Here is a 17327-nt window from a genome sequence, read left to right as displayed (position 1 = left end):
CCACACTGAAGATGCAGGTGCTTGAAATACAGGATGGTCTGTGAAACAGGCTGCGGCAAGGGCAACGCAGGATCCTGGGACAGGTAAGTGGCTGTTTTTTAAAAGTCAGCAGCTACAGTTTTTTTTTTTTTGTACAGAGTGAGTGGAACTCCGCTTTAAGCCTGATTTCAGTTTTCAGCTGGTGTGTTGTAACTCCATATAGAGAAAGATTGCAAAACATTGAAAAGGGAGCTGTGAGTTCTTAACCACTTGTCCACCCGCTCACAGTAAATATACTGTGAGCAAGAGGCAAGGGCAGGCATGGCAACGTACATGTATATTGCCGGCCTTCTTCTGGGTTAAGGGCATGTGCCAACTGCTGATCTGAACTGTGATTAGCCACAGGACGTGTCTGTTAGCAAGTTACAGCCAATGATTTTTGCTACATATTTGCTGACTGTCCTGTGTTTACAAACACACAGGACTCTGCACACAGACAACAGCCTGGCCGTTTCTTCTCCCTGAAAAGCAGGAAGAAAAAACAGCCAGATCTGTAAGTAAAAAGCAGCACATTACATTTGTGAGGCACTCATTTAACCCCTTGATCGCCCTAGATGTTAATCGCTTCCCAGGCAGTGTCATTAGTACAATGTCAGTGTACAGTATTATATATGATCACTGTATTAGTGTCACTAGCAACATCAGTGTTAAGTGTCATTCCCAGCCAGTGTCTGTTAGCACCAGCTTGCCCGCCACACTAACAGTCCCACTATAAGTCACCAATCACCACCATTACCAATATAGCATCTATAGGTGCGTAAATCTCAGTATATATACCATAGTCTATAGATGCTTTAATTTTGACACAAACCAAATAATATACACTTACTGGATTTTTTTTTTTTTTATATATCAAAGGCATGTAGCAGAATACATTTTGGCCTAAATTTATAAAGAAATTAAATTTTATTGGATATGTTTTATAACAGTAGAAATTTTTTTTTTCATGTATATAATAAACAACCCAGTGGTGATCAAATACAACCAAAAGAAAGCTCTATATGTGTGAAAAAATCCTGGAAATTTCATTAGGGTACAGTGTTGCATGACCGAGCAACTGCCAGTTAAAGTAGCTTAGTGCTGAATAGCAAAAAATGTACTGGTTTTGAAGGGGGTAAAACCTTCTAGAGGTCAAGTGATTACAATGTTGCTAAAGCTTCATTTAAAAAAAAACAACCCCCCCAAAAAAAAAAAAAAAAAAAATATGTTATACTTACCCACTGCTCTGGGCAGTACTTTTGCACACAGCTGCCCCAATCCTCTTCTTTTCAGGTTCCCCGCTGGCACTCCTGGCTCCTCCCCCTCAAGCAGTGCTCCCCAGAGAAATCTGCTAGCCCTGTGTGCTTGTTCCCGAGCCGCTGCTCTATGAGTCCATAAGACCCATAGCGCCGTGGCTCGGCCCCGCCCCTGCTCTCTCCTCATTGACTCAATGGCTGTGATTGACAGCAGCGGGAGCCAATGGGCTCCTGCTGCTGTCTGAGCCAATGAGGAGGGAGAGTCCCCATAAAGATGAACATTGCTGGATTGGAGGGGGCTCCGGTGGGGATTTGGGGGTGGGGGGGCGCCTAGGGAGGCATATAATGCATGAAGGTAAAAAAACCTTCAGCCTTTAAGACCACTTTCAGCTACCACCGCTCTTTTTTTTTTTTTTTTTTTTTTAATTCCTTACCTCCAGTTTCGTTGGTGCGTATAAATAGTTGAAGAAAACGGGACTTTTCCTGTGCACCCTCTCGATATATTCCCAGATACACATGCCTTTCCTCGTGTGTTTGTCTCCCTTGTCTTCAAACAGGGTACCTTAAACAAGACAAGAAATTCGAACGTTAAGTATAATCTGCTTATAGTTCCCCTTCCTTGGTTTCTGCTCTCCCCCTCCCCGGCCTCCTGATTTAATTACATACCTTATGTTGGACCCTCTGACATCATCACTGGGTCTCTGTGCTTCTCTAGGAAAGGCAGACAGATCCACAGCACCGTCTCAGTACTCCTCTTAAAAGCCACCAGCCCTGATACAAGCCGTGGGCCAGCACAAATTTTAATTTTTTTTCTTTCACACAAAGTCGTTTTAATCCCCATATGTAGCCCCATCATTTTACATTTCTAGCGTCCAATAAATCAAATCTTAAATCCACATTTAATTTGGAACAAAAACAACAATTTGAGCCGTATTCTGGTGAATTTCTAAACACGTCTAATTTCAGAGAGCGGGTGTGATTAGCTCTGCCTACAGGGCCCTGTACTGGGATGGAGACGTGTTTGTATTAGAATTCTACAGATACACATACAGTGTGCCAGACACTTCTCAAAACGTTTATTTGCCTTTTTACAACATTTCCTTCTAGCTCAGTTTTAGCTCTTACTAGGTTATGTGGTGACCCCGAGATCGGGATTCAGTAATATTTCGGCAATTTTTTTTTTGATGGTCCGCCATTGATACTTACCCTCCCCACACTCCTCCACTGCCCTGATTGGCTGCAGGAGCCTTGCGCTAGAAAGTCTATGAAAGCTCTCAGTCTGTGCTGGAGCTTGCGCCTCCAACTGGACTGTGCTCAGGCTTGGCGATTGGCCACCCAGGTGACAGGCAAAGCATTGTGGGAAGAAGAAGTCTTCACATGCTCCCCCCACACCCAGAAGTTATCGGGTATTTCCAGGAGCTCCAGCAGGGGAGTAAGATGAAGGTGTTGGGTATTTCCAGGAGCTCCAGCAGGGGAGTAAAATGAAGGTATCGGGTATTTTCAGGAGCTCCAGCAGGGGAGTAAGATGAAGGTGTCGGGTATTTCCAGGAGCTCCAGCAGGGGAGTAAGATGAAGGTATTGGGTATTTCCAGGAGCTCCAGCAGGGGAGTAAGATGAAGGTATTGGGTATTTTCAGGAGCTCCAGCAGGGGAGTAAGATGAAGGTGTCGGGTATTTTCAGGAGCTCCAGCAGGGGAGTAAGATGAAGGTATTGGGTATTTTCAGGAGCTCCAGCAGGGGAGTAAGATGAAGGTGTCTGGTATTTTCAGGAGCTCCAGCAGGGGAGTAAGATGAAGGTGTTGGGTATTTTCAGGAGCTCCAGCAGGGGAGTAAGATGAAGGTGTCGGGTATTTTCAGGATCTCCAGCAGGGGAGTAAGATGAAGGTGTCGGGTATTTTCAGGAGCTCCAGCAGGGGAGTAAGATAAAGGCGTCGGGTATTTCCAGGAGCTCCAGCAGGGGAGTAAAATGAAGGTGTCGGGTATTTCCAGGAGCTCCAGCAGGGGAGTAAGATGAAGGTGTCGGGTATTTCCAGGAGCTCCAGCAGGGGAGTAAAATGAAGGTGTTGGGTATTTTCAGGAGCTCCAGCAGGGGAGTGAGATGAAGGTGTCGGGTATTTTCAGGATCTCCAGCAGGGGAGTAAGATGAAGGTGTTGGGTATTTTCAGGAGCTCCAGCAGGGGAGTAAGATTAAGGCGTCGGGTATTTCCAGGAGCTCCAGCAGGGGAGTAAAATGAAGGTGTCGGGTATTTCCAGGAGCTCCAGCAGGGGAGTAAGATGAAGGTGTCGGGTATTTCCAGGAGCTTCAGCAGGTAAAGAGAACAGCAGGGAAGTGAGATGAAGGTGTCGGCAGGACGGGGGGGTGTATTATTTATTTATTTCAGGTAATTATATAGCGCCTTTAATGTAAGCAGTACTTTACATATATATAGTACATTCACATCAGTCCCCGCCCCTGAGGAGCATACAATATAAGGTCCATAACTCACATTCATACATACACATACTAGGGACAATTTAGACAGGAGCCAATTAACATACCAGCATGTCTTTGGAGTGTGGGAGGAAACCGGAGTACCTGGAGGTAACCCATGCAGGCACAGGGAGAACATGCAAACTCCAGGCAGGTGGTGCCATGGTTGGGTTTCGAATCGGTGACGGCCAGCGGGAAGTGCTAACCATTTAGCCACTGTGCTGTCCATAATCAAGTAGTCAAGTATTATCAAGTGAACCTGATGCAAGGTCCAGCATGGCCAAAATGACACAATTGCTTTAAAGTGGGATTACGGGACAAACCTAACTAATCCTAACAATGCTCCCTCCCAGTCCAAACACCTACACCGCCTAACCTGCGCAATATAGATGAATATACTTACCTATTTATAGAGTTGGAGTGTACATAATTAAAGGACAGGTTCACCTTTGATAACATGTTACCCATATTCAAAGTGTAACATGTTATGAAAGGACTGGCCCCCGTTCCTTCACTTCGACAGCAAGCGGGGGATATTCTCTTCCCTCCAGCTGTCAAAATTTAAAAAAATGTGGTAGTGCTGGTCTCCACCCGCCAGGCCGCGTCACTCATGCACAGTGCTCTGAATGTGAAAACTACATGTCCTGACAGCCTTAGTGGCTTTTGGCTTGTAGTTGTCAATGAATTACAACGGCGCTGTGAGCGCTCTGGTAGTTCATTGATTCTTCCCGTCAGAGTGTATTGGCTTGCTTGTATTGGATGTACGGGAAAGCAGATATACTGACAGTCGGCAGGAGACCTGCATGGCACCAGCTGATCGCTGGTGCAATGTTTTCCAGGCTCCTGCAACCAAAAATAATAAATGCACATTTTTTTACCTGCAAACTATACGTTATAGCTTGTTTATGATGCTATGATAGATTTTGGTATCTTTTATTTCTGTGGTCTCTATGCCACATACCTCTGGAGCTTTTCTATAGAGGTGACTATTCTGGTGCATGCCCTCTTATCAGCCATTTGTACCATTGATCTTACTTTGAATTATGTTAGGTCTTGATCCATGTTTGCATGACTTAAAATTAGATGATTTTTAGTATACAACTCAATGGGGGGTATTAACTAAAACTGGAGAGCACAAACTCTTATGCAGCTCTGCAAAGAAACCAATCAGCTTCCAGGTTTTATGGTCAAAGCTTAATTGAACAAGCTGAAGGTAGAAGCCGATTGGCTGCCATGCACAGCTGCACCAGATTCTGAGTGCTCAAATTTTACCCCTGGCTCACATATCTGCGTTCCTGCGGTCCGCGCGGGCAGAAGAGCCCATTCATTTGAATGGACTCCCGTGCCCCATGACACGCAGGGAAGAAGTCCCTGCACTTCTTCTAAAAACGCAGCCGAGGTTTCCAGTACAGTTGCGAGTTCCAGGGCGCGTGGCATGCCATTAGAATTAATGGCACCAGCCCGCGGGTCCACATTTCTCTGTGCGGGTGGTGGGGCTGCACGGATTTTCATGCGGATCCGCAGCGGCACCACCCGCACAGATGTGAACCTAGCCTTCGTAAATTTCTCCCTAAGCATCACTGCATCTGCAAATGTGACTTGAATTGTATGTTTATTTTCTTTGCAAAATTGTAAAAAACAAAAAAAATTGTAAGCAAAAGAAAAAAAAAAAAAGAAGAAATATGTCTGAGGTTATTTGACTTTACCAACAATGCCTGAAATGTGTCTGGGACCCATGGGGGGGATTTGTTACATAAGCGTTTGTGGGGGGCTTAGAATAAGTGTCTTCATCATTTCAACTAACTCTACCCCAGGAAAAACATCTGTCTCGAATGTAGAATGTTTACACGAGTAGGTGAACGTGAAAAATAATAGCGCAACATCGCGGTTCACTGTCCCCTTTATTTAATCTCCGTTTAATCAACCGCCTAATGATTTACGGCCTGGAATAATGCGGATGACACGATTTATCATTTTCATACATTCTCCTCATTTCTGCCGAGTTCGTCAACCTCGACTTTCCTAAACACGACTTGCGCTTATTGGAAATAATTGTGAATGATGATCCCCCGGGCCACAAGCGTGTAAGGCCGCCACATACCGTGCTCCAGCCTCTCGTAGTCCGAGTCCAGCAGGAAGGTCTTGAAGCGGTTGGAGACGTGATGGAATGCCAAAAACTTCAGATAGTAGCGATTGAACTCGAACTCCGTGGGGTACTGATTGTGTATCTGAAAGCAAATGGAGACAATAACATTGTTTTAATGCCTGGGTAGGTTTGGAGTCGGCTCTGTAAAATTCTTATGACAGGATAATGAGTGAAGATGGTTCTAATCGATGACGCGTTTTATCGAAAATGCAGCCAGAGGAGCCTCGAGCAGGCAAAGGTTCATGATATCTGCACACATATGCCCATCTAAAAACCACATACGTGCCAAATGATAAGCAGAGATGATTGTTCATCACCGCTAAAAAGCATTTCTGTCCATTAATTCTGCATGGTGTCTGCCAAGTGATACAGATGGCTTTGTACTGTGTGATGTCATGAGTACAGAACAAAACACAGACTGGTGCACCCTATAGACATTAGATACTAGGCTTCAAATAAAATGGTGTCCTTACTGGTATAATGCTTAGAGGAACGCTTAAAAGAGAAGTATGGGAAACAATTAAAAAAACAAAAAAACAAACACTTTTGGTGATAATCCTAGATTGTAAGCTCCCAGGATCAGGGCCCTCCTATCCCTCTTGTATTGAACTGTATTGTTGCTGTATTGTCTCCCGTTATATTGTAAAGCGCTGAGCAAACTGTTGGCGCTATATAAATCCTGTATAATAATAATAATATATAAATCCTCTATAATAATAATATATAAATCCTGTATAATAATAATAATATATAAATCCTCTATAATAATAATATATAAATCCTGTATAATAATATATGAATCCTGTATAATAATATAAATCCTGTATAATAATAATATATACATCCTGTATAATAATAATATATACATCCTGTATAATAATATATAAATCCTGTATAATAATAATATATACATCCTGTATAATAATATATAAATCCAGTATAATAATAATATATAAATCCTCTATAATAATAATATATAAATCCTGTATAATAATATAAATCCTGTATAATAATAATATATACATCCTGTATAATAATATATAAATCCTGTATAATAATAATAATATATAAATCCTGTATAATAATATAAATCCTGTATAATAATATATATAAATCCTGTATAATAATAATATATAAATCCTGTATAATAATAATATATACATCCTGTATAATAATATATAAATCCTGTATAATAATAATAATATATAAATCCTGTATAATAATAATAATGGTAAACATAATAGGACAAAACAGAGAGGGTGAATCTCCCTAATGGGAGCACAGACAGCAATAAAAACTGACAAGGGGGGTCTAATCCAGCCCCCCCCACTATCCAAAAAAAAAAAAAAATCTTTACCTCTAGTTAGCTTTAATATTGAAGGCTATAGTAAATGTTGAGCACGCAGTAGGAGCAATTCATTTTAGCACCAAGACAGAAAAAAAAAATTGGAGGGGGGGGGAGGGGGGTTAGTGCCACTTTAACCACTTCTCGTCTGGCCCATGTATATAAACGACCAGACGGGAGAAGTGCAGGGGAGGGTGGCCGATTATAGACGTACTCCCCACTTCCCTGCTTGTGCACGCTCCCTGAGAGCCCGCAGCACCGCGATCTGGTGCCCGGAGGACACAGCAGAACACCGATTGCTGTGCTGGACCTGTGTGTGAGGTCCCGATCATGTGATCGCTGATTGGCCAATCAGTGATCACATGAATAGTAGTACACAAGATGTCACTTCCTGACATCATTGCTTACTACGTGTGAAATCTGTGAATGATCACAGAGGTCACATGGTATAAAGCTATTCATAACAGCCTTGTACCATGTGACAAGCTGTGACCAATCACAGCTCTCACAGTATTTCTCAATGGCTGCAAGAATAAACAGCCGGACGGGAGCAGTGCAGGGGCGGGTGGCCGTTTATAAGCGGCCTCCCAACCCCCTGCTTGTGCGCGCTCCCTGGGAGCCATCCGGTGCCTGCTGGGTCCTCTGGACACAGCGGAACACCAATCGCTGTATGGGACCTCTGTGTGATGTCCCGATCATGTGATCACTGATTGGCCAATCAGTGATCACATGAAGAGTAGTGTGCAAGATGTCACTTCTGACATCATTGCTTACGTGTGAAATCTGTGAATGATCACAGAGGTCACATGGTACACATTCACAACAGCCTTGTACCATGTGACAATCTGTGACCAATCACAGCTCTCACAGTATTTCTCAATGGCTGCAAGAATGCAGCCAGAGAGAAGGAGAAATGATTGATTTTACAGCCTTTATGGGTGTAAAAGCAATCAGTGTAAAGAAAAAAAAAAAGAAAAAAAATCTTCATCACCCCCCATAAGTAGTACAGTGTCACTATAGTGACACTGTACTGCTAGGGTGACAGTATGTTAAAAAAAACCCCAAAAACTAATAATATAAACAAAATAAAAAAAATAAATAAATAAAAATTACAGTTTTTGGTTATAAACTAATTTGGGTAATTTTTTTTTACTAAAAAGATAATGGAATAAATGTTGCCCAAGATTTATAAAGAAAGATTATTTATTTGTAAAATTGTATAAGCAAAACACTTTTTTTTCAAAATGTTTGGACTTTTTCATTTATATAGCAAAAAAAAAAAAAATCCCAGTGGTGAATAAATACCACCAAAATAAAGTTTTAGCTGTCTCAAAAAAAATGCTAAAAAATTCATATGGGTTCAGTGTTGCATGACCGCGCAATTGTCATTCAAAGTGTGAAAGCGCTGAAAGCTGAAAATTGGCCTGGACAGGAAGGGGGTGAAAGTGTCCGGACTGGAAGTGGTTAAAGAGAACCATGTGGCTTTGTGACTCTAGGTCAAGAAGGTGCAATGTCTGCTGGCTATCGTGTACAGCCGCCTGACTAGTTTGCTGCGAATAACTGAGTTTTAAATAAAATAAATTGGAGGTGAAAAATCTGAGCTTGTGTTGGTAACGACGACCTAGAAATGCTCAAACGACGACATCACTCGCCAACTGCATCCGCAGATTTAATTCTTAGAAAACCAAAAACAAAAACAAAAAAGAAAATCATTATAAAAAACCCGCAAAAAACAAGACAATGGTATCCTCTGCATTCCGAATTCAGCTGACACCTGCAGAGTCTGGCGTAAACAAGTTTTCATAAGCGTTCTGAATTTGGAAAGCACGCCGTGTGTTCTGCGTATGGTATGCTGGACATGCAGGGACACAGACACGCGTGTCCGGGAAACCGGCAAACACTGGACACGTGGCCGATTTAGGAATTTACATGCGTGAGCGGACTCCAAAGTCTTTGAGCTGCAGCTTCAAAACTGACTAAGGATTCGTGGTGATGGGTGATTTAGTCAAAACTCTGCATTTTCTATTTGAATGCAACTGGAAACCCCCATTGATAGGAAACCTAAAATGGGATTTCTGTACTCACCGTAGAATCCTTTTTATGGAGTCCATTGAGGGACACAAGATGGAAGGATAACAATCGTTTATTGAGAGTAAAGAATGAACTAATCGAGCCAAGGTGTTTTGGGGGAACTGCCTCCTCCTTTTTCAGGACTATTGATTTGGGTGGGTTTCATGGGGGTACCCGAGTCTTCTATATTTCCAGCTGTGTATTGCATCTGAGCTGTGTTGCTTCCATGTTGTGTGCCTGATGACAGGTTCAATTGGAGCAGAGCAAGGAAGAGGAGCATTAATCAAATGAACTAGTGGTGCACCGAAATGAAAATTCTGCTGCCGAAACCGATAATGAAAATTCCGAATGCATGTGGCTGAAAACCGAACCGAAACGTCTGCGTATGTGGGGGTGGGGAGGCTCCAATTTTTTTTTTGTATTTTTTTGTACTTTCATGCATATTAATATTTATTTTGTTTAACTCAGGATTTTATTGCGATCACATAGGAGCCCAATAGTCCCCTTTGTGATAGCATATAAGTGACAGGTCCTCTTTGTAGGGGGGAGAGGGTGGGGGGCAGTGTGTGAAAGGAAGGGGCAGGAGAGGAGCAGTGTATACAATGAGGGAGCAGTGTATACAGAGAGGCTCCCTCGCTAGCTGTCACTACATGTCAGTTTTTAAATGCAATTGCTGGCTTTTTTTTTTTTTCACCACAGCTGTCACTTTCCCCGGAGCTAAAGGAAACTGTTTCTTTTAGCTCAGGAAAGAAACTAAAAAGGAGCTTTGTTTCTTTTAGCTCCGGAAAGACACTAAAAAGAAACTTTGTTTCTTTTAGCTCGGGAAAGCAACTAAAAAGGAACTTCGTTTCTTTTAGCTCGGGAAAGAAACTAAAAAGGAACTTCGTTTCTTTTAGCTCTGGAAAGAAACTAAAAAAAAACTTTGTTTCTTTTAGCTCGGGAAAGAAACTAAAAAGGAACTGTGTTTCTTTTTGCTCGGGAAAGAAACTAAAAAGGAACTGTGTTTCTTTTAGCTCGGGAAAGAAACTAAAGGAACTTTGTTTCTTTTAGCTCGGGAAAGAAACTAAAAAGGAACTGTGTTTCTTTTAGCTCGAGAAAGAAACTAAAAAGGAACTTCGTTTCTTTTAGCTCGGGAAAGAAACTAAAAAGGAACTTCGTTTCTTTTAGCTCTGGAAAGAAACTAAAAAGAAACTTTGTTTCTTTTAGCTCGGGAAAGAAACTAAAAAGGAACTGTGTTTCTTTTTGCTCGGGAAAGAAACTAAAAATGAACTGTGTTTCTTTTAGCTCGGGAAAGAAACTAAAGGAACTTCGTTTCTTTTAGCTCGGGAAAGAAACTAAAAAGGAACTGTGTTTCTTTTAGCTCGGGAAAGAAACTAAAAAGGAACTTCGTTTCTTTTAGCTCGGGAAAGAAACTAAAAAGGAACTTCGTTTCTTTTAGCTCGGGAAAGAAACTAAAAAGAAACTGTGTCTCTTTTAGCTCGGGAAAGAAACTAAAAAGGAGCTTTGTTTCTTTTAGCTCGGGAAAGAAACTAAAAAGAAACTTTGTTTCTGCCTTTTGCCTGCTGCCCAACTCTTCCCCCCCCCATATGCAGTACACACAGTCCCCTGTATCGGTTACATTTTTCCTTTTGACAAAATGCCGATAGAGCTATTTTCGGCCAATATGTTTCGGTGGCCGAACTTTCGGTGCATGCCTAAAATTAATACAATCAGGCTGGGCTCAGCCTGTATCTGAGAAAAACCCCCAAAAAACTCTGATGGTCTTCAGAGTTTTATTACTATCATATACAGGCTGGATGTAAGCGGCCGGTGCCAAGCCTGCTTGTTTAAGTTGATCCTTCCATCAAGTGTGGACTCACTCCAGACACCGTGCGCTCCTTCCTTCACATATAAACATCTGCTTTACTGAAGCGACATCCTAGCAGCCCAGACCCTCAAAGGGAGTCACATACCATTATCTATCTACGGAGCCACCTAATACAGACAATAAATAACCCAATCAGTCTAGCACAGACCCTAGCTCAAACTAACAACACTGAGCCCGGGTTCACACGGATGCGGTGCGAAATTTGCATTTTCAGTGCGAATTCCGCACCGCATCAGAATCACACCCCGTTCCTGTGAACCGCGTGTGTATGTTAACAACACCCCGAAAGCGGTCCGCAAAACACGGTGCGATGTGCAGAATCGGATCACATAGGTGTGAATACCCATGCAATCCGATTCTAGTGCGGACCCAAAAAAGGGTCCTGCACATTTTAGGTGCGGGTGCGGTGCGTTTAGAGCCATACAAAATGTATGGCTCCAATCACACCGCACACAAATCGCATGTGATTAGCAGAGGAATGTTGTGCTGTTCCTGTGCGAATCACGTGATATACCACACAGCATGTATGTGAACCTGGGCTAAAAGACGCAAAAATTCAGATACTGTTCTGTTATAATGCTGGCTAAAAAAAAAAAAAAGGTTGGCAAATAAAAACTGTACATCAGCCCAGGACAAGCCCTGCACTACCCAGTATACCTTAGTTTGTAGCAAGCAGTACCAAGAGCATGAACATAAACACAAAGTGGTGGGACCTGTGTCCTTCAAGAAAAACAGGGTTGGGTTATACTGCCAGCTACAGGAGGACAGGATGCTGGCAAACAAAGAAAGTTGTGGGTCAGCCCAGGATAAGCCCTGCTCAACCCAATACGCCTCGGTTTTTAGCAAGCAGTCGAAGAGCATGAACATAAACACAAAGTGGTGGGACACGTGCCCTTTAATGGACTTCAAGAAAAACAGGGTTTGGTTATACTGCCAGCTACAGGAGGACGGGATGTTGGCAAACAAAGAAAGTTGTAGGTCAGCCCAGGATAAGCCCTGCTCAACCCAATACGCCTCGGTTTTTAGCAAGCAGTAGCATAAGCATGAACATAGGCATACAGTGGTAGAACCTGTCCTTCAATGGACTCCAAGAAAAACAAGGTTGGGTTATTCTGCCACCTACAGGAGGACAGGATGTTGGCAAACAAAGAAAGTTGTAGTTCAGCCCAGGAACAGCCCTGCTCAACCCAATACACCTCGGTTTTTAGCAAGCAGTACCAAGAGCATGAACAAAGGCATACAGTGGTGGAACCTGTCCTTCAATGGACTCCAAGAAAAACAAGGTTGGGTTATTCTGCCACCTACAGGAGGACTGGACACTGGCAAACAAAAAAGAATTGTAGGCCAGCCCAGGATAAGCTACCCTCTACCCAGCATGAGTCAGTGGTGCTCCAAGTGAGCAGAGACAAAAAGGGAAAGTAAACCGTGAGAGAGATCCTTCCAAGAATAGTATTCAGTTGTACATATATGGAGAAATATAGCAAAAAATGCAGTAAGTGTATAGTCACATTCACAGGGTTGCTGGATACTCATCCCAGGGTCACACAATGTGGAGAAAATGACTCCATGTAGAGTGTGGGTGGCTGCACTCGATGCTCGTCAACATTTTCTGGAGATTCCTCCACTGCACTAGGCTGTGATCAGACCCAGTGAACAATGGTAAAAGGGGATGAGGCCCCAAAATGTAACCAATGTATGGTCTGCTGAGGAACCTTCAAGGTGCTTCCAAGTGGAATATTCAGGAAGGTATTTATTGATAAGAATAGGTTAAAACACACCAACGCGTTTCACTATTGTTTAATGTTTTTGTTTCCTCGCTAGGGGGTGTTATTTATTATTTATGTTTTGATTGATGTATCTTATATTTACTCAGACACTATTTATGGCAGGATGTTTTTGTGTTAGCTGCCAGCATGTTTTATAATTGTTTGTTTTTTTATTTTTCTATTGGGGCAGCCTTATTTGAGATCGGAGTATATTAGGCCGGTCTATAGGGCTGACCTCTTGCTTCCCCTCTTTGGGACGCATATTACATGTCTGTTTATGTTCCCCAGTGAAGGCGTGGAGTGCAGATTGAGGCATATTGCTTCTGGTCTCCATGAACTTCCTCTTGGTGGAGCGCGGATTGACTTCCAATCTTCCTGGTATATATATTGCATGCTGCTCTCAGTAAGTCATGTCCCTGATGATGTCACTTTGTGATGAAACGCATTGGGAGGGACCTGTGACGTATGACGCCAGCACGCTGAACGTATAGGTGCTTGTGTCGAGTCTGTGTGAGTTTGCTACTTTTAATAAAAGTTTGGCTGCTTTAATGTATTTCACTGGGAGTTTTTCTGTTTATGTGAGGCATACATCTGATTGTTGGGCCACCTTTTATGTCAGGGGTGTCAAACTGGCGGCCCTCCAGCTGTTGCGAAACTACAAGTCCCATCATGCCTCTGCCTTTGGGAGTCATTCTTGTAACTGTCAATCTTGCAATGCCTCATGGGACTTGTAGTTTGGCAACAGGTGGAGGGCCGCCAGTTTGACACCCGTGTTTTATGGGGAAGATTCCTATGACTGATCTGTGCTTCAACTAGAAGGCTGGGAATGAATAAGGGCTGCTTAATCGGAACATCTAGGATTTTATCAAGCGCTTAAGACCACTCTATCATTTGAGGGTCTTAATATCTGGCAAGCAGTTTGGTTTCACCACTGTGGTGTCGTCTTGAAGAAGCTTTATGCACTGACTGGTGTCGGGATTCTCTCTTTTTCTCCCTTCTGGATCAAATTATACAGTTATTACTTTGTGGACTGTACAATAAGTGCTGCATGTTTTTAGTTTGAGTTCTTGTATGGCGAAGAACTTCTGGCAAATGCTGGCATTGCCAGTTCAGGCTGGATCCCCTGAGCAGAAATGAGACTTGTACCCTGGTATTAGCTGACAAGATCACCTGCACACCGCTCCCCCCCCCCCCACCTCCTTCTATGGATGTAGAATATAAACAGCATTCAGAAGAGATTCCAGGCTGGCACAGGCTCTGTCGCGTACACTCATTTATAACTTTGTTTGCATTCATTTTGGCAACCCGGACCAACACTGTCATTACTGCAGGTAAACACCATCTGTCATCGGCAGGCCAGTAACATAGGAAGGGAGAATGTATTCCTAACAACCAGTGGAATACAGACATAGCAGAGTCCATGACAACCTGGGCTCCAAAGCTTAATGGCAACTTGGGTGTCAAGGCTCGGCGGCAACCTGGGCGCCAGGGCTCGGCGGCAACCTGGGCGCCAGGGCTCGGCGGCAACTTGGGCGCCAGGGCTCGGCGGCAACTTGGGCGCCAGGGCTCGGCGGCAACTTGGGCGCCAGGGCTCGGCGGCAACTTGGGCGCCAGGGCTCGGCGGCAACCTGGGCGCCAAGGCTCGGCGGCAACCTGTGGAATACAGACATAGCAGAGTCCATGACAACCTGGGCTCCAAAGCTTAATGGCAACTTGGGTGTCAAGGCTCGGCGGCAACCTGGGCGCCAAGGCTCGGCGGCAACCTGGGCGCCAAGGCTCGGCGGCAACCTGGGCGCCAAGGCTCGGCGGCAACCTGGGCGCCAAGGCTCGGCGGCAACTTGGGCGCCAGGGCTCGGCGGCAACTTGGGCGCCAGGGCTCGGCGGCAACTTGGGCGCCAGGGCTCGGCGGCAACCTGTGGAATACAGACATACCTGGAATACAGACATACCTGGACGTCAAGGCTCCGTGGCAACCTGGATACCAAGGCTCCGCAGCAACCTGGACGCCAAGGCTCCGCAGCAACCTGGACGCCAAGGCTCCGCAGCAACCTGGATGCCAAGGCTCCGCAGCAACCTGGATGCCAAGGCTCCGCAGCAACCTGGACTCTAGGACTTAGTGCTAGAAAAAACCGTATTTACAATATTCTCCAAAGTTAAATATAAGGGAGTTACCTGTTGGCACAAACACTATAGATGGTTCTCTGGAGTTTTCTACCCACTGCTGCAATGTATTACCTGTATATTTTATGCTTCATTGTCGTGATGTTTGGGCACACAATCAGAAAGTCCATACATCCCACAGTAAAAAAAAGTCACAAGCATGCACTTAATCTTCCATAAACCTAAAGACAAACTGCAGATTTCACACCTGAGATATATAACTGTGACTGCCCTTGTAATTCTGTTCAACCAGATACACTAACGAATTGAAGCCAAACTCCAGCTAACACTTTATAAAGTAGTTCTAGAAAACAGTTTGTGTTCTTTTTGGAATAAAGGTTTTACAAATAAAAGCTGATCATTGTATGCACCCCTGTCGGTGGCTAATGGTCTGTTTCAGTCCTCTGACTGACGCATCTGTAGGACAGCTCCTTTGAAAAACAACAGACTTACAGGCCAGGTCACTAGGTGAAAATAGGGGAAAGAAAGCCTCAAAAAGAAAAAAATGCAGCCACCACATCTAAGTGCTCATGTACATTGCAGCTGATAAAACTCACGTTCAGGAGCTGTTCAGCGTTTTATTCAGCAGCTCCTGAACTCTCCCTAACGGTTTCCTATGTGTCCATGTACACATCGTCATTTACAGTCGTTTACAGGCAGTTGAGTTTACAGTAGTTTTTTGAATGCATATGCGTTCAGCAGTCGATTTTATCAGCGTTTCAAACGCAAAACACTTGCAAATACATGTAAACGCGGCTAATCGCGTTTATAGGCGTTTGAAAATTTTTTTTTAACTCTTCCAGTTCCTGATGCTGTCCAGAGCCTTTTTTTCCATCATGAAAAATGCATGCAAAGCATTTTCCCGATACTCAGATGGACCCGGTACACCATACTTTGAGGTTTTGCATGGAAAAAAAATATGTTAGACACGGCTGCAATAATTTCTGCACAGAAATGAGCCGGAACACATCCAAACACCACTAAAAAAAAAAAAAAAAAAAAAAAAAAAGACAGCTAATCTCAACAAATACTGCTCTCTCTGCTTCTGCTCTATTTCTCTCAAAATGTCTGAAATAGTTAATTTTTTACTGTTTTACAGCAGTCAGTTTCCATCGTTCAGAAGTGTCCCGTGTACATGGAGCCTTAGAACTGAGGATTGTAAGAGGATTATACCTTTTTTTTATTGGTTGAACTTGATGGACTTTTTGTCTTTTTTCAGCCAGACTAACTATGTAACTGGAAAGTTGCAGTATAAAAAATATTTGCTTTTGGACTTAATACTGCTTTTGATGTGCAAATAAAGAGTGTGCTGCTTTCCTCCCTATAAAGGAAGAGGGGGATATATTATTGTATTGCTCACCTGATGCACGCAATCCAGAAACTGCAGGAAGATGGGCACAAAGCCACTACCCTGACTGTTAAGGGAAAGGTTACTGCGCTGGCTGAATTTATGGCCGAATGAAAGCCACTCCTTCTCCATCAACATGCGGAATCCTTCCAACGTGCGGTAATACGGATCTCCAAGGAGTTGCACAAGAGAGATGATCTATCAAAAGTAAAGAATAAACATTTGTAATGAATATTGATGTATATACACTCACTGGCCACTTTATTAGGTACATCTTGCTAGTGCCAAGAAAATCTCCCCCACACCATGACACCACCACCACCAGCCTGAACCACTGATACAAGGCAGGATGGATCCACCACACCATGACACCACCAGCCTGAACCACTGATACAAGGCAGGATGGATCCACCACACCATGACACCACCACCAGCCTGAACCACTGATACAAGGCAGGATGGATCCACCACACCATGACACCACCAGCACCAGCCTGAACCATTGATACAAGGCAGGATGGATCCACCACACCATGACACCACCACCATCAGCCTGAACCGTTGATACAAGGCAGGATGGATCCACCACACCATGACACCACCACCACCAGCCTGAACCACTGATACAAGGCAGGATGGATCTACCACAACATGACACCACCACCATCAGCCTGAACCGTTGATACAAGGCAGGATGGATCCACCACACCATGACACCACCAGCCTGAACCATTGATACAAGGCAGGATGGATCCACCACACCATGACACCACCACCACCAGCCTGAACCGTTGATACAAGGCAGGATGGATCCACCACACCATGACACCACCACCACCAGCCTGATCCATTGATACAAGGCAGGATGGATCCACCACACCA

The 17327-nt window shown here is 43.8% G+C and overlaps 1 protein-coding gene across 1 annotated transcript in view; it reads right to left on the bottom strand.

The window, feature by feature from the left end:
• The window catches only part of LOC149440755 (myotubularin-related protein 13), a gene marked incomplete at its 5' end in the record, with an annotated part of 208535 nt that overhangs the window by 26149 nt on the left and 165059 nt on the right, over positions 1-17327 (bottom strand). Inside the window, 3 exons of the mRNA XM_089658165.1 lie at positions 1709-1836; positions 5845-5971; positions 16458-16643. Coding sequence (XP_089514291.1) covers positions 1709-1836; positions 5845-5971; positions 16458-16643 — 441 coding nt within the window. The remainder of the gene's footprint in view (positions 1-1708; positions 1837-5844; positions 5972-16457; positions 16644-17327) is intronic.

The sequence above is a fragment of the Staurois parvus genome, unplaced genomic scaffold, assembly GCF_062004578.1.
Source record: "Staurois parvus isolate SC_StPar_1 unplaced genomic scaffold, SC_StPar_1.0 ptg001054l, whole genome shotgun sequence".
Lineage (NCBI taxonomy): Eukaryota > Metazoa > Chordata > Amphibia > Anura > Ranidae > Staurois > Staurois parvus.
The sequence above is the reverse complement of the archived record's forward strand: the minus strand, read 5'-3'. Positions and strand labels throughout refer to the sequence as shown.